The sequence below is a fragment of the Empidonax traillii genome, unplaced genomic scaffold (assembly GCF_003031625.1).
Source record: "Empidonax traillii isolate 1590-97213 ecotype Southwest subspecies unplaced genomic scaffold, ASM303162v1 scaffold520:size1094406, whole genome shotgun sequence".
Taxonomy (NCBI): domain Eukaryota; kingdom Metazoa; phylum Chordata; class Aves; order Passeriformes; family Tyrannidae; genus Empidonax; species Empidonax traillii.
Genome location: NW_020955713.1, coordinates 352,898 through 372,212, shown reverse-complemented (window position 1 = coordinate 372,212; position 19,315 = coordinate 352,898). Strand labels below are relative to the sequence as shown.

The following is a 19,315-nucleotide window of genomic DNA, read 5'->3' as shown; positions in this document are numbered from 1 at the left end:
GTAGGCAGGCCCTGGCACAGGTTGCCCAGGGAAGCTGTGGCTGCTCCATCCCTGGAAGTGTCCAAGGCCAGGTTGGACGGGGCTTGGAGCAACCTGGGCTAGTGGAACGTGTCCCTGCCCATGGCAGGGGGTGGAACAAGATGGGCTTTCAAGGTACCTCCCAACACAAACCAGTCTGGGGTTACATGATTCTCCATTTCTTATATTTGTAATTTGTCTTCCCTACAGGTTTCTTGAAATGATGGAAGCCCGAAGTCAAGGACACACCTCACCGCTAGCAACGAACGGGCAGAGCCCTTCCTCTGGCTCCCAGTCGCCCATCGTTCCACCGAGCTCCACGTCGACGGGCAGCTCTAGCCCTGGCACCCCACAACCGGCGCTTGCCACGAGCTCCACCATCTCTCCTGACCCCCCGCCATCCTTGTCACCAGTGCCTGCGCCCGAGGCCCCACAGCCCCACGTGCCTGCGCCGGCACCCCCGGCCACGGCCCCCCCGCCCAAGCGCGGCATTATTGCGCGGCTGTTTGGGACGGCCCCCGCCTCAGAGCCCTCTCCTCCCCAGCCAGGTAGGTGCTGCTGCTGCTGCAGGTCCAGGCAGGATGTCTCTGGGCTGGGACAGGGGATGTTTCACTCATCTTGTCAGAGTTGGTGAACCCGCAGCCCATGGGTCACCCCCCTATGGATTCACTTAAGAGTTGGACTCAATGATCCTTGTGTGTCCCTTCCAACTCAGAACATTCTGTGATTCTGTTTTATTGTCATTATTTGCCTGTGAGAGGCTGAACAGACTAGTGTGTGAAGGCCCAGCGTGTGTGCAGCAGGCCTGTCACTCTCTATTTTCCTCCTGATCAGTGTTTTGGTTTGTCTCTGTGCTGGGCTTGGATGGGGACTGTGCCCAGCCAGCTGGGTGGTGGCTGTGGCATACTTGAGGAGGAAGATACTGAACACACAGGAGACACTAATAAATAAAATAACTGTCAGGTTCTTACCAGGAGCACAAACACCTCTTGAATAGCAAGAAAAATGGTTAGAGAAGCTATTTGAAGCGCTGTCCTTGCACAAGTGTGTCAGCTCAGAGGGTCCTGTGTGTAGCAGAGAGCAGCAGAGTGCTGGGTTTAAAGGTTATTCAGCCAGAAATGATCACGTAGATCCAGGCTCCGCAGCGGATCCCCTCCAGGGAAATAACGCTCCTTCAGAGCTGCTCTGGGAGGAGGGAGTTGGGCTCAGCTCCTGCCTCAGCACTGGTGCAGAGTGGAGCAGCTTAGCCCTCAGTCCCAACTCTGCTGGACAGAGTGACAGGGCAGAGGCATCGAGGGTTTGTTGCATGTAATTTTACTGATCTGGACCTTAATTTGCCTGTCACATTCACTTTGTTTGCAAAGCTGAGTGGAGCTGCAGAGCTGGCACTGTCTAAAAATCCTGACACGGTTTGAGTCACCGTCCGGAAATACCTTCCCTCTCACACTGTCAATCCCTCGAGCTCACAGTGCTGCCAAGGCACCCACAGAGAGAAAGGAGGAGGTGCTGGGAACACCGGTTGCAATTTCAGATGTTGAAATGGTTCTGGTTTAGATCTGCACACTGTGTTCTGCATCATGAACCTCTTCCCAGATATGACACAGTGCACCCATTTTGGTTTGTTTATGACTCTTCCTACCCAGGAGAGAAAAAAAAAAAAAAAAAAAAAACAAACAAAACACAACAGACCAAAGAGGAGCAGATGTTAGAAATTCCTTGTCAATAAAAAAACCTTTGTCATATTGATCTGTAGAAAAAAAGAGACAAGTGGTCTACTACCAGTGTTACAGTATTTGGGTTTGGGGTTTTTCTTTTTCCTCTCTTATTTTAACTCTCACTTAGCTTGAGAGCCGTTCTGGGGTTGTGACCTGCAGCCCTGGTATCTCGGAATGCTTAGGGAGGGTTGCAAAAGGCAGCCAGGAAGAGCTGATGTGTCAGTGTTGTGAGGTTCCTGTAGTGTGCCCAGGGTTTGCACCTCCACTGGAACATATCCAGGGACTAGTTCACTGGAAAGCAGCTGAAAAATCAGTGTCACCAAGTAATCCTTGGATTTTTCTGGGAGCTGCTATTTAAGCTTTTCCTTGAAGTCTTGGAGAACTAATTCTTTTGGCTGGGGTTTGGCTTACACCAACGGTATTCTATGGCATTAGTGGTAGAGTTTGTATGCAAAAGTGATATGAGAGCTGTGCTAGGAGAGCAAAATGCAGGAAAAAAAAAAAAGACACAAATCTTGTTCACTCAAAAGAAAAGAACCTAGATGTGAATTGCAGTGTGGGCATAGGAAAAAGGCTGAAAAAGGGTTATCACTTCAGGCTTCTCAGTTATGCTAATTTAATGAGTTTAATGAAATGCCCATACCTTAAAGATGGGTAAAGGTGTCTCTACAAATAAACTGTATTAAAGTAAGTCTCTTCTTGAGGTAGCTCTTGAGCATTTGTTTACACAGGACATCTAAAAGCACAGTGTGAACAATTCTGCCTTGGATAGTTACAGCTGAAGAAAGCAAGAGGATAGGAGAGAGTGAACCAAAGAGTCTGGAAAAGGTAAGAGAATAGTGAGGGGATGCCCCACAGGACCAGTGCTCATAGCACAGGTATAAAACCTGCAGTACAGTTGCAGCCCTCCCTGGAGAGCAGAGCCAGCCCATGCCAGAGGGGTTTTCGGTTCTAAACCACAGCAGCCTTGTGTGATCTGTGAGTGCCCTCATGCCAGACTCTGCGCTGATTTATATCCTGTTCATAATCTCCCTCTGCCTCGTGGTTGCTGCCACCCTGTGCAGCACAAGTCTGCAAAAAGCCTATTTCTGTCTTGCTTGTGGTGACCCCTGTGTTTTACAACTCCTGTCACTAATGCAGATCCTGCTGCTGCCACTCCTCCCCCTGACCCTGCAGCCCCTGCCAAGGTACAGAGTGTGGAGGACTTTGTTCCCGAGGACAGCCTGGACCACAGTTTTTTGGAAGACTCGGCACCACAGAAGGACAAAGGGAAACCGCAGCCCAAACACCGTGTGGAGAGTGAAAGGTAAGGAAAGGAGGGTGGAGGGAGGGTGGGACAGGGGCACCCCTGGATATGCAGCCTGACCAACCTGCTGCAACCATTCAGAGAGTGATTTCAGAGCAGTTAGCTGTCCCAGAGCCTTTCTGGGTATGTTATGGTCAGTCCTAGTATTCACTCTCTCACATTTAGTGATAGACACCACTCCTGGGAAAGGAGGAACAGCAGGAAAAGCAGGTTATCAGCTTCCTGGTGCTACTGTCTTGCTTTGTGCCCAGGTTAAACCACTGGATCCTTTGGGTCAGGAAGGCATTTTCCTTCTGGCCAAATACACTGAATTATTTGCAGTATTTTCCTTCTGGAACACAGTGCACTTTGCTGGGATATTGTGTTTTCCTTTATGAATATTTCCCTTCTGCAGAGGCCCAAAGCATGGCCAAGCTCCTTTGTGATCTGGTAGTGCTATTCCTGAGGCACTATAAAGGGGTCTGGGGTTTGCTGAAGGGCACCTGGGGCACTCCATAGCTCTGTGGAATTTTGGAAGGAAGGATGGAGAAAGGTCATGCTCCTTTGGGAGTGTCACTGCACGGTTGCCTGCAGATTCCAAAAACCTCTTAAAGGGTGCCTTTTTTTTCTTTGTCTATGTCTAATGTTTCTCCCCAGCATTTTCTCTCTGAACTGGCAAAAGATTTGATGGGTCTATAAGGAATGGTTTGAATGATCACATCCAGCCAGGAGTGATCCATGTCTCAAAGCCTGGGTGACAATGAGGAACGAGTGGTGTCCCTCAAGGATTTGTACTGGGACCAGTGCTGCTTAATGTCTTCATCCATGACACAGGCAGTGGGATTGACTGCACCCTCGGCAAATCAAAACCACAGCACCAAGCTGAGGATGCAGGTGACACTCCTGAGGGACAGGATGTCATCCAGAGGGACCTGGACAAACATGAGAGGTGGGCCATAGGAACCTCATGAGGTTCACCAAGGCCAAGCTAAAGGTGCAGCACCTTGCTCAGGTATCCATCCAGGCTGGAGATGAATGGATGGAGCAGCCCTGGGGAGAAGGACTTGGGGGTGCTGGTGGGGGAGAGGCTGGACATGACCCAGCCCAGAAACCCCCTGTGCCCTGGACTGATCCCACAGCGTGGGGATGGGGGGATTCTGCCCCTCTGCACCCTCAGGTGAGACCCCCCCCTGCAGAGCTGCCTCCAGCTCCAGGGTCCCCAGCATCAGAGGGACGTGGAGCTGTTGGAACAAGTCCAGACGAGGCCAAGGAGGTATTCCAACAGCTGCAGGCCCTCTGCTCTGGAGCCAGGCTGGGAGAGCTGGGGGTGTTCAGCCTGCGGAAGAGAAGGCTTTGGGGAGACCTTATTGCAGCCTCTCGGGATTCAAGAAAAGGTGAGGACAGAGTTTTTATCAGGGCCTGTTGCAATAGGACAAGAGGTGATCATTTTAAACTAAAGGAGGGGAGATTCAGAGTAGGTATAAGGAAGAAGTTTTTTACTGTGAGGGTGGTGAGGCAGTGGCACAGGTTGCCTAGAGAAGTGGTGGATGCCTCATCCCTGGAAACATTTCCAGTCAGGCTGGACGGGGCTCTGAGCAACCTGCTCCAGTTGAAGATCCTTAGTGCAGGGGGGTTGGAATGACCTTTGCTTTAAGATACCTTCCAACCCAAACTGGTCTGTGATTCTATAACTGTCCATCTCCTCCAAATGGCAGAGCTGTGCTTATGCCGTAAGGTGGATTTTCTTTTTTCTTTTTCCCCCTTTTCTTCTTTTCCTGGTTCTGATGTTTTTTAACCAAAAAATAAGGGAAAGGGCTTTGTGTATACTGAGCTGCTCAGACAAGAGGATTTGTAGTGAGCTGTCTGAAAGCAGACTGTCTCTTAAGAGGTGACCTAAGCATACTCACAGGCTCTGCATCCCTTTGCTTAGTATGTTCCTTGCCTGCTACCTCTTGTCATCAACACTGGATTAACCAAGAGAGTAATTAATCGCTGACACTGCTCATCTGTGAATGTGGTGGATTCTGCATCTTTTGACATCATTGTCATGATTCAGTGTTCTCTAGTTCAAGCACAGCAACTTTAAATCAGTGCTGTGTGTGAGGCTCAATTTCTGTCTAATGCAGGTCAGCCTGAATCATCATCCCTTGTGATGGCAGAACACGTGGATGTTTTATTAAAGAAAAAAAATAGCAAGGAAAAAAAATGATGGTTGCTGGCAGTGTGCTGGCCTACAAAGTGTCTTGCTCATGGCTGTGGCTGAGTTGGGATATTTTTCTGTGTTTAACAAGAAATTGTCATGAGAGCCAAGCCTGACATTGCTGGGGTTGGCCAAGGGCCTGGGTCCTGAAGTGCCCTTGGAGCTCTGGAGCTGCAGTTCTGCTGTGGGCAGGAGGCTGGATCTTTCACAGGGGCTTCTCTGCTCCAGAGCAGTGGTCAGTGGAGGCAAATAGGTATAAAACTGTGTAAAAAGTCCAATGTGTTGAACAGGGGTGCAAGAACCCTGTTCCTTGGTTTGGAGTTGACATGGTTTTGGATGCTCTGATGTCCTTTTGCACTCCATCCCCAGTCTTGGTGGCCTTCCAGTGTCAGTGAGCTGGTGGGGGCAGAAAAAGAGACCCCTTTGGGCTTTCACAGAGCCCACACTTGTTTACAGCTTCATCCTTTGCTGACACTGGTACCCAGTGCAGTCAGAACAGCTCTGTTTCCCTGGGAGAAGACCTTGCAGCACATCCCTGCAAATTGACATTCTTCTGCAGCCTGGCATCCATGGCTTGGTTGGGTTTCTTCTGTAGATCACATATTTTTCCCTGTGGTCTGGCAATTTACTGTTCTATTTCTTGCCAAAAAGGGCCTACCACAATAAGCCAGATGGGCTGAAATTCAGAGATTCAGATGTGGCTCTGACCTTCACCTGCAATAACCATTTTCCTTCAGGATGCCAGTTACAGCCCCATGGTACCCAGGAACAACATACAGGTTCTGTAAGCACTTCTGTCAATAATCAGCTTCTGCTGCAGTGAGGAGGTGGTTGTAATTGCAACCAAATCCACTGCTGCAGAAATCTATCTCAGATCTAAAGAACACAGTCCTGTGAAACCACTCAAACCTCAGGGCGATTTTATTGGTTTTAAAAAATGAAATCCTAGAAGCTGCTTTCCCCCTGTATCTGAGTGAGGAACGAGACCTGAGAATATACCAGCAAGATGCTTTCAGGTCTCCTGGTCATTTTGAAGCAGATGCCTGAGTGCTGAGCTTACACAGCTTGCCAGCACTCCTTCTGGGGCACTGGAGCCAAGGTGAGCTCTGAAAGTGAAGAGCCATTGAAGATGTGGCAGAAGAATGGGCCATGGTTTGAGACTTTGTGAAGTTCCTCCTCTTACCCAAGTCAGAGGAATTGCCTCGGTGACTGTAAGCAAGAGCCCTGCAGTGAGCTCTGAGAATACCTCAGCGCGCTGTGGTTTCATGTGTGCGGCAGAGATACACTCACAGGCTTTGAAGACACCTTGGGGATCATCTGGTCTAACCTCGCTCCTCATCCAGAGCTGCTCAGAGCTGTTGTGCAGAACCATTTCCAGATGGCTTCTGAATATCTCCAGGGATGGAGAATCCACAGCCTCTCCAGTGCCCAGGCATGCTCTCAGTGGAAAAAGTGTTTCCTGATGTTTGTGAGGAACCTCCCGTATTTCGGTTTGTGCCCCTTGCCTCTTGTCCTGGCGTCAAGCAGCACTCAAAAGAGCCTGGCTCCACTGTCTTTATACCTCCTTCAGCTGTTTAAATAGCCTTTCAAGGTCCCCCCCAAACCTTCTCCAGACTAAGCAGTCCTGACTCTCACACGGGAGAGCCTTTCCTCATGTGAGTGATGCTCCAGTAAGTTAATCAGTTAATCATCCTCATGACCCTTCATTGGACTCACTCTCCAGTGTGGAGCTGGAGACAGGACTCCAGCTGTGGCCTCACCAGTGCTGAGCAGAGGGGCAGCTTGACCCCCCTGACCTGCTGGTGCTGCTTTGCCTCAGGAAGCCCAGGATACCACTGGCCTTCTTGGCAGCAGAGGCACCTTGTTCAGCTTGGCACCTCCAGGAACCCCCAGGCCCTCTTCTGTCGAGCTGGTGACCCCCAGCATGTATTGGTGTGTGGGGTTGTTCGTCCCCAGGTGCAGGACTTCACACTTCCCCTTGCTGAACTTCTTGAGGTTCCTCTCAGCCCATTCCCAGCCTGTCCACGTCCCTCTGAGTGTCAGCATGACCCTCTGGTGCATCAGTCACTTCCCAGTTGGGGTCACGTGCAGATTTGCTGAGGGTACACCCTACCTTGTCATCCAGGTGATTAATGAAGGTGATAAACAGGACTGGGCCCCGTATAAATCCCTGGGTACACCTCTAGTTTCTGGCCTACAAGCAGACTTCATACCCAAGTCTGCTCTCCTGAGCTCCAGCTTGCTTTTTACTTTCCTCCCTGCCCTTAGGATCCTGAATTTCACCACGGCTACCTTTGACCTTCACTCTCCCAACATGTGCCTCATGTTTTGCGGTTATGAGGTCCAGCAGAGCACCTTTCACTGGCTCCTCTTATCCCTTGGAGGAGGAGGTTACCTTTAGTGCACTCTGGAAACCTCCCAGGTTGCCTACATCTGGCTGTCCTGTCCTTCCAGCAGGTACTCAGTTGTCCATGGGGCCCAGGGCCTGTGAACATGAGGCTGCTCCTGTCTTTTCTGTACAGGGCCTGATGCACTTGTTCTTCCCAGCTGGGCAACCTGTTGCAGGCACCCACTATGGTGTGACCTTTACCTGTTCTCTCTTGAACCCTGACCCCTAAGTTCCCAGCTGGCTCCTCATCCTTCCCCAGGCAGAGCTTTGTGTGCTCAGGCTGCTCCTTCCCATGCAGGAGGGCAAGGTCTGGTCCAGCTGCGAGCAGGATGTTGTGCTGTGTCACTGAACTGCTTCCTGAGCTCCAGGGTGTGTTTGCTGCCAGTTGTAAGAATTTGTTTGCTCTTGTTGAGCTTTAGAAAGGCTGTAAATTCTGGCATTTGTTGAAGTAGGGAATTCTTGATTCTTTTGTAATGATGTTTTGTCAACTTCCGCCATTCCCTGCACCATAACATCTCTAAAATAATGGAGCAAGAATTGGCATGGAGCAGCAATGTTAGAAAAAAACATCTCTTTTTCCTGAAATGTGCTCTCAGTGAGGAGTGTGCTCCTGCCTGTGGAATAGGGTTGCTCTCCTCAAGGATCAGGCAGCTGTGGAACCTTCCAGCATTTAGTGACAGCTCGTGGGGTTGCTGTAGCTAAACCCCAGCACAGGCCTATGGTGATGAATGGAGTCCTGGGCTTTGTTTAATGGTATGTTATGGTTCTTTGACTTGCAATAGAGAACTCCCAGAATCAGTTTCTTTACCAGTTAATTAGGAAGGCATTTCAGTCTCCTAGTTTGCTGTTTCAGAACTTAATTTGCTTCTCTTTAACCTGATGCCCTGAGCCAGTGTGTAAGTGACTGCACCAAAGGAGCTCATTTGCTCCAAGGCAGCTCCTGCCTTGGCTCCTGCTGGGTCAGGCTGACCTGGGTAGTCTGGAGGTGTCCGAAAGCCAGTTTATGTTGTACCTGGCAGTGTTCCTGATCTGTCTTCTCAGCATCCCTAGACATTTATCTTAAACATTGATTAGACTGCCATGCCCTCACCTCTGAAGGGCTTTGAACTGATTCTTTGCTTTTATGACTCTGTTGTGGATGTAGTGCTGCCCATCTGCAGCAGCCCAAGGGAGGGAAGCCAAGGACTGTGGTTCACTGTAGAAGGCCTCCATCTCTGGAACACAGCCATGCAGGCTCATCCTGTGATGTGGCATTCCCTCAGCTTACCTGCTTCATTAGAGCTTTTTTCCTCTTTCTTTAGCCTTCAAAAAAGACATGGTGGGAGGATTCTGGTGGCTGCCCTGGGGCTATGGGAACATGGCCCATCCAGGTGTGAGGCCCCGAGCTCAGGTTGCAGCAGGGTTTGTTTCCTCCCCAGCAGCCAATCTGTGACACGCTGGAGGCTCACTGAGGACACCCCAGCAGGCTCTGTGATCAGAGCAGACCTCGGCCAGTGTAGTCATTTTTTTGGGGGGTACCTGTGCCTGCAAACACACTGGCTCAATATTCATGCCAGTTGGCAGTGCCTCAAGGGTTGGAGAGAGCTATGCAATGTGGTTGGGTTTGCATGCTCTGCCTTCCTTCCAGCTGGAACCTCAGGACCACCAGCTGATCCTAATTTTGCCTTGTCAGACCCTGTTTATACTGCAGCAGTGATTTTCCTGATGTATATTCACTCCATTGCTCTGCTCTTAAGCTGTCGCTCAGCGATGTGTGCTGGTTAGAGATGGAGGCAGTGCACTCACTGCAAAGGGAGGTGACCCACTTTGGCGAGGGAGTGTAGGCACATGGATGTTCCATTCGTACTGGGAATGCTTGAAAGGCTGCAAGTCTGGATGGTGTGTGGTAGGACAGTGGCAGCAATCTCTGATGAGCCCCTGTGCCTAATAGAGTAGTGATGTGCTAAAGAAATGCAGTGTCTTTAGTTCAGAAAAATATGCTGCCATTTTTAGGATGCCACTCCGTTTTCTTTTCAGTGCATTTCAAGAGGGAACCCTGCCAGTGCTTTGCAAACCTCAGGAATCACTCACTTGTCACTCCTCCAGCCTTGGGGGCTGGTTTGGGCACCAGTTTTCCTCTCCTTTGTGTGGCCAGGCTGTGTGCCTGCTTCCTGGCTCAGCATGAGAGCGGCAGTGTTAGTGATGAAGGGGCTCTTCAGCAGCCTGTCCCTGCTCAGCCGGGCACTGCGCTGAGTCCTGAGAGCAGAGGGACCCACACCAGAAACAGAGGGAGGGCTGATGCTGGCCCAGATCTTGGCACTCCAACCCAGACAAGCACTGGTTGTGATCACTCCGGATGCGCCAGGTGTCATCAGCATGGTGTCCCATTGTCACAAACAACTCCATTGTCTGTTGGTGGATGTATTAACTCTTTAAAACTGACTTGTAAGCTGATATCCAACCGTATAAGAAGAGTCAGAGTGAGCAGTTACCATCATCCTGACAGTGTTTAGGGCATTCCTCTTCTCACCAGCACACCATCCTCCACTGTCTTCCAGTGCTTGCCTTGTGCTACTGACTGGGAACACCACCTTCTTCCAGTTTAAAGGTTTTTGTTTATGTCTCTAAAATCTAATCTGTTCCAAGCTATAACAATTTTTTGTCTCTGTGTAAAATTGAAGGCTATGCTTGTATAATCCATGTGGTGTCATTAAAAGGACAGAGACTTGTGTGTGGTGGGTTATTGGGGAGGAGCTAGGTATCTCTGTGGATAATGCAAGTAGAATGAGGAAAAGTGATGCAAAGGCTCATCAGTTGAGCCTGGGGAAAATCTATATTTCTGACATGAGCAAATCCTTCACAAAGTATTAAAATTGAGTCCTGGGGACATTCAGACAAGAATCCTCAACTTGCTGCAAAGCTCTCAATCAAGCTGCCTCTGAACACACAACTGTGCTACATCCAGGGAGGCTGACAGACTCCCAGCTCTGAATGCGTGTCCTTAGGTTAATTCAATTTCGGGAATGTTAAAGCGTGGTCTGGGTATCTGTCTGCTTCAGGGAACACCACAGAAATAGAAACCATTCCAGGAAGCTGATAGCTGAGAGTGAATTCCCATAGCAATGACAGTGTATGATCAGGTTTAATTACAGGATGTGGAGATGCGGGCAGGCAGTTCCCATGGTTTGCCTGACTGATGCTTGCGTGTTGGATGGAGCTCCATGTTCTGATGGAGCTGAGGCCACAGGCGGCTTTTTACCAGTGAGGCTCACCTTTTCCAGCCATTTATTTCCAGCTTGAGAGGTAGCATCTGCTGTGTGACACATCTACTGTTTGTGGCCTGTTTGGTGCAGGGCTCATGCCAGTGCTGCTGCCTGTGGGGAGCAGGTCCAACCTGAGCTGGGCAGTGGGCAAGGGAAGGCTGGCGCTGCACAGAATCGCAGAGTCACCAACTGGTTTGTGTTGGAAGGGACCTGAAAGCTCATCTTATTCCACCTCCTGCCGTGGGCAGGGACACCTTCCACTAGCCCAGGTTGCTCCAAGCCCCATCCAACCTGGCCTTGGACACATTCAGGGATGGGGCAGCCACAGCTTCTCTGGGCAACCTGTGCCAGGGCCTGCCCACCCTCACAGGGAAGAATTTCTTCTTAATTTCCAGCCTACCCTGCCCTCCTTCAGCTTAAGGCCATTCCCCCTTGTCCTGTCCCTTCATCCCTTGTCCAGAGTTCCTCTCCAGCTCTCTTGGAGCCCCTTTAGGCCCTGGAAGGGGCTCTCAGGTCTCCCTGGAGCCTTCTCTTCTCCAGATGAACACCCCCAGCTCCCCCAGCCTGGCTCCAGAGCAGAGAAGCTCCAGCCCTTTAATCATCAGCTGCCCCAGGCTGAGAACATTGCTCCTGAAGTTGGCTGGAAAAGCCAGGCCAGCGTCAGTCTCTGTCCAAGGGGAGACAGGTCTGTCCAGCCCATCTTGGGGTGGGTGTCTGATCCCTGTCTGTTTTGCAGCGATGGAGAGGCACCTGGGGGGAACCCCATGGTGGCAGGTTTCCAAGATGACCTGGATCTGGATGACAAAATCCCCAGCAGACCAATCCTGGCAGGAGAACGGGTGCCCAGCAAGAACATCACCCTCTCCAGTGAGGAGGAAGAAGAGGAAGAGGTGAAGGACTCTAAGGTCATCCTCATACCAGATGAAGACAAAAACACAGAGCAGGAAAAAAAAAGGTACAAAGCACAGGCAGAAGTGTGGGATTGTGCTGGCAAACCTGAGCCTCTTCTCAGTCCTGCCACTGACTGTGTGCAGCCTCTGGGAGCCTCTGGTGTCTCTGTGAGCCTGTTCCTTCAGCTATGAGCTGGGGCTGTAGTTATTGCAGGTGTAATTGCTTCGTGCAGTGTTTCCTGCCTTAGAGCGCTGAGCTCCTGTGGCCACTGGGACAGTTCTGCTTGGGAGTGGCCCAGCCTTTTCCTCAAATTTGAACAAGAGCCCATAACTGGGCACCAGAACAGCTGTTCGTAGTGGTGTGAGGAGGAGAGAGGAGTCACTCATCACACCCTGTGCTGGGGAGCAATGAGCTGGGTCATGTTCTCCACAAACCACATCCTGTGGGCAACATCAGGCATGATGTGCTGGCATGGACACCCATGCCTCAGCATCCACAGAGACTCGAGTGTTATCCTCAGCCTGAGTGGTGTGTTTGACCAGACCCACCGTGGGATGAACTGCCTCTCCCAGTGGGATGCACAATGCAGCCCTTAAGGGGGGCTCAGCTTGAGCTGTAATTGTGCTTTGTTCCACAGAATGGGAGTGGACAGGCTCTGACAACTTGTTTCTTCTCAGGTCTTCCAGAAATTCTCTGAAACCACAGAGTGAAGCAATTTTGACCAAAGCAACTGACCCAAAGCCTCCTGACAGTTTACCTCCCCGACCCGGGTCTGAACGAAACAGCAGCAGCAAGGTCAACACCGGCCTGGCAGCCACTGCTGCTGCCCCTGCAGCAGCAGCCCAGGCCTCAAAGGCCACTTCCCAAAGCAAAGGACTTGCTTCCAAGCAGAAAGTGGTCAAAGAGGAGAAGCCTGAGGAGTCTGACAGTGATCAAGAGGGACCAATAGCTACTCAGATGCTCTCATTTGTTATGGATGACCCAGACTTTGAAAGTGAGGATTCTGACAGCCAGAAGAAGAAAATGGTAAATAACATGCCTGTGTTGCTGTGAGCTGTGCTGAGCTGAGCTGGAAGGGTTGAGGCATCTCCCTGAGCAGAGTCTTCATCTGCTCTCCCCTCCCTCAGGAGCAGTCACAGCAAGGCAGGTGCTAAGCAACCTGCAGAGATTGATGTAAGCACAAACCCACCAATGCTCTGAATGTGAAAGCCACACGGCAACAAGAATCACAGAATCACAGATCCATAGAATACCCTGAATTGGAAGGGACCCACAAGGACCATCCAGTCCAACCCTTAGCCCTGCACAGGACACCCCAGCAATCCCACTCCATCCCTGAGAGCATTGTCCAAACCCTCCTCGAGCTCTGGGGAGCCTGTTCAGTGCCCGACCATCCTCTGGGGGATGAACCTTCTCCCAGTATCCAACCTAAACCTCCCCCGACACAAGGTTTGTATTTACAAACACAAACAAGATTTGTGTTTATGTGTTTTACTGTGCTGCTTATTCTCAGCCAGTCCAAAGCGCAGCCAGTGCAGCAGTGTGGAAGGTACCAAATACAAAGCTACTGGGTTTTCATCCAAAGTCTAACATGTAGAAGTGTGTCTCTGCCAGAGAAAGCGAACTGCTTGCAGTCAATCCAGCAATCAAAAGGCCATCACAGAATTTACTTGGCAAAGCTTAAAGGGAAGAAGGAGGGTCTGCCTGGGAAGGACTTTCCAGGATAGCTGAGGTAGCTGTAATGTCTGCAACATTCAGCACATGCTTGCGGGTGTCTGCTCAAACACAGGGTACACCAGGGATCTCCCCACAGCCCCCCACATCACAGATGGAGAAAACACTTCTCCCACCCATCTTCTCTGAGCTGGTCTGAACTTGCTGTGTGGCTCGAGGTATCCCTGATTGCAGTGACCTGAACTCACAGCCTGCAGAGCAATCCCTGGAAACTGCTGACAGTGATTTGCGATGGGCAGTGGCTGTCCAGGGGTGCTCTGATGTCTGTGATAGCTGGTGTTCAAGGAGGTTCCCTGTGTCTGCATCATTTCAGAATCCTGTGGAAAGGGTGGTTGTCCCAGTTTCTTTGACCTTGCCTATGTGTCATGCTGTTTATTAAGTAATTTTCCATTCATTTTACATCTTCACTTCCTGCTTTTCTTGGCAGTTTAATATGAAAGCAAAGTATTTGGAGCAAGTTTACGTCTCTTGCATGTGCTGATGAGAAAGGATTGGTGAGGGTGTCAGTGCAGCAGTGTCAGGGAATGCCCCATAACAGGTGAATGCTTTCCACTGCAAGGTGTACTGGTCAGGCAAACCAGTAAAGCCATCACCATTAGCAAGGTGGCCAGCAGCACAGCAAGGTTGTGTTCAGTCAGTATACAAGGATATAAGATATATGGAAAGGTTGGATAACAAATTCTGAAGAGGATCAGTTGATGATATCAGAAGATCATTAAACTGAATTTCTATTCCCATCATACAGACACAGGATTTTTGGGTGGTCTCCAGGCTCTGCAGCATCCTGGATTTTATCCCGCGGTGAAGGGGCAGATTTGCCCTGGGAGCACATTCCCTTTTAGCTCGATGAAGGGAGTTATTCTGCAGACATACTCTGCTTCCTTGGCCCTGCTGCCTCTGGTACCTGAGACCCCTAGAGCTGCACAGCTTTTGTCTCTCAGGGCTGGAGATGAGTTTTCAGCCTTTTAAGTTTGATTTTCCCAAAACAGAGGTGCCTCCCCAGGGCAGAAAAAAGCTGATGCTAGTGGCATAACAGAGCTGAAGGTCTCATTTGATCCCTTTACGTTGGGAGTTTGGTTTTGGCAGCCCCAGTGTGAAGTTCTCAAAACACCCTTGCCAGTACCAGTGCGACTGAGGCATTTTACCAAGGCAAGAAAGAGAGCTCATAAGATCCAGGGCATTGATTTCCAGGCAGCAACAGCTCAGTTCAGCTGCCATTTCCTTCCCTTCTGCCCACCTGCTGACATCTGACATTTTTGTGTACAAAATGGTTAGAGATTTTGGTTGACACATTTGTCAGTGTTGCCTGCCTTTGCTTGTCTCTAGGATGAATTCCCAGTGCGGGAAGACCTCTCAGAAGTATCTGATGATGATACCTCGCTGGCAAAGCCACCCCAACCTGTAAAATCAACAGTCCCCTCATTTAAACTGAAAAATGACTCAGATCTCTTTGGTTTGGGTTTGGAAGAAGCTGGTCCCAAGGAGAGCAGCGAGGAAGGTAAAGTTCACACCTTTTTTCTACTCTTGCTGCTTTTGTTTGTCAGGCATCTCTTTTTTCCAAAGTGGTTCCAGGGTGTCAACAAACCAAGTTGTACTAAATAAAACACCCTCTAACTTCCTATGTGAGTCTGTAATCTGGTTTAACACAGCATAAGTAGCTTTAAAGTTGTCCCCATAAGGAGATGGGGAACTTGGCTTGTCCATGGCACCAGCCATGTATTATTTTAGTCCCAGCTGAAAGCAGAGGCACATCTTTACAAGCTGCTGCTGTGTAAGGCTTCCTGCTTAGCCTTGCCTGTCTGGCATGTGGTGTTCAGCACTGCAGTGTCCACCTCCTCAAGAATTTGGATCAACTCGAGCACAGTGCTCTGACATACCCTGCCAATTTCCTCTTCTAATTTTGGGAAAAATGGGGTGGGATCTTGATCACAACCTAAGCATTCCTCGGGCTGTATTTTTTCCCCCATTTCCTGAGGGAACGAATCTCACTTTTGCAAATAGTTCCTGCTGTCTAGGCATTACTGCAAAGCAACTTCCTATAGACCTGCCTTGATGTCACCATGAGAGATGGGAAGTTAAAGACTTAAGGAAGGAAGAAAGCTGTGAGCAGCACCAGAGAGAGCTGTTCCAAAAGTGTGAGCAAGGTATCACCGGCTGCCATGGCTTCATCGGCTTGTCACTCTGAGCTGCTGAACAGCAGAGCTTGAAATAGCTACAAGTGCATCTGCAGAGGCCCAGGTCAATAATTTAACTTCAGTTTAGCATCTTCAATAATTCACAGTGGGTTCCTCCTATCTCCTCTTTTGGTGATAAATATAAAACCTTTTCTCAGTCGTCAGCCTTTGGAACTTGACTGGCAATTAAACTTCTCCATTTACAGAGGAGATGAGGAAAAAGGGCTGAGTAGGTAAGAGTGACAGTCAAATAGCACATGTGAAATGTGGTGCAGTCATGAAGCCTTCTGTGAAACAGCCAAGCAGATACTCTGCTGTTCAAGGAGGTTTTGTGCAGAGACAGTGGACACTCAGCCACAGTCACGCGGGACAAATATTGTGACAGTGATGGACTCTGGGACTCATTTAATAGTGTGAAAGTATTCACCCCTGTAGAGCAGGGCTGCAGCAGGGATGCTAGGGGATGTAATTTCCATACACAGTGTGAGAAGCAATGAGTGTTGGCCTGTCAGGGTGTGCTGTCTGCTGGCACCATGTCCTCAGTCGTCCTCTGAGAAGCACAAACCATGCCTGGGAGGATTTCCATCAGAGGAAAACTCTTCCCAGGAGCTCTTCTTCAGTTCTGGAAATAATAATGCAGTCCCAAATTTAGCCTTTGGACCATTTTGTAGAGCTGGTCTCCAGATTTGTTTCTTGGTAGCTGTGACACAGTGAATGCCAGGTCAGTGTTGCTAACACAGATCATAATTAATGCTCATAATTAAACAAGGTTGAGTCAGGGTGTGAGTGCTGGGGCCTGTGTTGGTTTCTAAAGAGACACAGTTTGTCCTGAGGTGTCAGCATTGCTGTTGACCATGGCTCCAGGATGGAGTATTTTATTCTTAGAATTGGATCTGTCCAGGGCAGAATTGCATCTCTTACCATTTAAATTGAGTAAAAACAATACTTTTTTCTGTTTTAATAGATAAACAACCTTCTAAGGAGAAAAAGAAGAAGAAAAAGAAAAGCAAAGAGGTACTGTTTAATTCCTCAGAGCTGATCTGCCATGTTACCTACCAGCCAAGAACAGGGGTGGGCTTATATGGTGTCCTCTGGGGACCTGGTGGATTCTCTTCCATGTTCACATCCTGCAGCTGATGTGTGCCTCCCAGGCTCTGCAGACCGTTGAGCTTCAAAGCAAGCTTTTAGAGTAGTTGAATTTTGAAAAGGGAATGTTAGAGCTTGTAAAATACAGGATGAGGCAGATCTTGCTGGACTGAGGGTGTTCATAGCATCATGATTTTTCCCGAGCAGAGGGGTGTCCCCAACAGACCTAATCTCAGGGACAGTGAGGGAAGTCTGCAGGAGGCTTTCTCTGTGCCATTTCTGCCTGTCCAATAGCATGGCATTGTTGGGCATAAACTGCCTGACAGACCACTGCTACATATAAGCCAGATGGTCTGTCCGATCCTCTGTCCAAATTTGCAGAATGGTCTTCTGGAATTAACTCCAAGCCAGCCTTGGTGGTAAATGCTTCACCCTAACCTGATCCAGTTGAAGATGTCCCTTCCCATGGTAGGGAGTTTGGACTAGGTGACCTTTAAAAGGTCCTTTCCAACCCAAACCATTCTGTGATTGCCATCAGAGCCAAGTGTCAGAGCAGTATATCCTGGGTCACTGGAATACTCAGAGGATTTACTAATGAAAATATTCTCATTTTACAGGAAGAGGATAAGTCAGTGAAAAAGAAGAGCAAACACAAGAAGAGCAAAGAGAAGGAGGAGAGCAAAGAGGAGAAAGAGAAAAAGAAAAAGAAAAAGAAGAGCAAGGAGAAAAGCAGTGAGATAGATGAACTTGAGGCTTTTCTTGGCGGAGGAGGAGCCAGCATGAGCAAGCCACGGGGCGGGGGGGACTACGAGGAGCTGTAGGCTGGCTGTAAACTCTGCACCGTGGCTGTCTCCATCTTCTCTGACGAGTCACCCCAGGACAGGCACAGATGTGTAAAGCTTTGGCCATTTGATGTATATTCTCTCAAACCAGAGTGAGCAAAACAAAAGCTTTACATCTGTGTGTGCTGGCCTGGTGCATCGTTACACAAAGCAAGTGCAGCTGAGATGTTGGTGAGCCAGGGGAAGGTTCAGGGTGCAGCTTCCAGGCTGTTCGGCTTTTCTCCTTGAGAGATGCCCTGTGGGGTCGCTGGCAGGGTGTGGGGGTGAGGGGACCTGCCTCCTGCTCTGTCCCTGCTGCATTCCACTCCTGCACACTTGAAATTCCTGTCTTGTTAAGAGGAGTACAAAAACATGCCGCATGAACGCATCGTGCTCGACTGTCTCAAGTCTTTAACTTCTTATCCTTCCTATTTTTTTAAGGAGAAAGGTGATATTGGCCATAAGCTTCACCCAGCAGTTGATGAGCTTTAAGTCAAGCAGATCCTCTGTGGTACAGCTCTCTAAAGTAGTAGGCACAGAGCCAGCATGGAAGAGAGTGCGTGTGATTTTTGGAGCCCTTTGAACGGGACCTTTCTGCACAGCAGCTTAATTAGCCCTCACTGGTGCTGCTGTTGGAATTCATGAAGCCCATTGATTTCCGTGGCCCCAGTGTCTCAGACACTACATGTAAGCTGCTATGCAGTTTGGGAAAACAATGCAAAGTGGAAAGCTAACCTGAAAGAGAGAGAAAAATCAATGCTTTTCTGCACTTCCCACTCTTAAATTTGCATATTCCAGAATCCCCTCCCGCTGGAACCTCTCAGGGACATGACTCCATGTGGAAATGAAGATATCCAGAGCTTCAGAATTGGCTACAGGGCAGTGTTGGCATGGCAAGGCATTTGCTTCTCAGGCATTTTACAGACAGGCTGTAAAGCCCCAGCTACCGCTCTGCACCGAGAGGGACCAGCACTGCAGCTCAGCAGCGTCCGTCCTGCTCCAGCTTCTGTCCACACTGCAGCCAGCCAGCGTGCTGCCTTTCCTGCCCCAAGCAGAGCCCCCTCTGTCCCGTGTTTGGGAAGCCTTTTAGTTTTTGCTTTGAACTTAAGCCCGTGGATTGGTACCTGCTCAGCAGCCATTGAATGGGCACTGCGGCCACCCTGTGCCTCACTGAGCAGCCCCTGTGTTTGATGGAGCTGGTCAGTTCTCTGTGCTCCCCCTGGTTTGGTTCTGGGGTCCCTTGGTCAGCTCAGATGGTGAAGCTCCCTTCAGGTTCTGTGCATTACATTTCCCTCTTGCTTGTAAGTTGATTTGGGGTTTGATTTTGTTCTCCCTCTCCCCTTTTTGTTGTAAAATGTCAACCATGAAATCCAAACTGGAGTTTCCTTCTGTGTCCCTGTATCAAGCAATGTGTTCTTTTGATCCATTATCCACTCCAGAGCTGTCTTGACCAGCAGGCATTTTCCTGCTCCATTTTTCTTTTTCTTGCCCGCAAAATGCACTTGTAACCATTTCCCTATAAAACAAACTGGTTTTTTGCTGCATGAGCAGTGTATTGTTCAGGTCTGTTTGCCGTTAGCATTTGCCTCCTCTTAGCATTCCAGATGACATTGTAGGGAAATTGCATGGGACTGTTCAAGCTTTGCACATCTGGGGAGGAAAAGGAAGATTGGAACAGGAACGGTTTGCGACCCCTCATGCGTGAAGGCAGGTGGGCGATTTTGGGTCATATTCCATTTCTGCATCGAAAAACCCTGGTA

At 49.5% G+C, this 19,315-nt stretch overlaps 1 protein-coding gene across 4 annotated transcripts in view; it reads left to right on the top strand.

Moving 5' to 3' along the window:
- RABL6 (RAB, member RAS oncogene family like 6) overlaps window positions 1–19,099 on the top strand; it is a 55,517-nt gene extending 36,418 nt beyond the window's left edge. Inside the window, exons 9-15 of one of the 4 annotated variants that reach the window (XM_027896923.1) lie at window positions 229–566; window positions 2,874–3,039; window positions 11,586–11,804; window positions 12,418–12,766; window positions 14,801–14,972; window positions 16,613–16,662; window positions 17,352–19,099. In XM_027896923.1, coding sequence (XP_027752724.1) covers window positions 229–566; window positions 2,874–3,039; window positions 11,586–11,804; window positions 12,418–12,766; window positions 14,801–14,972; window positions 16,613–16,662; window positions 17,352–17,555 — 1,498 coding nt within the window. In that variant the 3' untranslated portion in view covers window positions 17,556–19,099. Of the gene's footprint in view, window positions 1–228; window positions 567–2,873; window positions 3,040–11,585; window positions 11,805–12,417; window positions 12,767–14,800; window positions 14,973–15,489; window positions 15,843–16,612; window positions 16,828–17,351 lie in introns of those variants that run through there. The other 3 variants (XM_027896919.1, XM_027896922.1, XM_027896921.1) reach the window with 3 other exon arrangements.
- The last annotated feature ends 216 nt before the right edge of the window (window positions 19,100–19,315 follow it).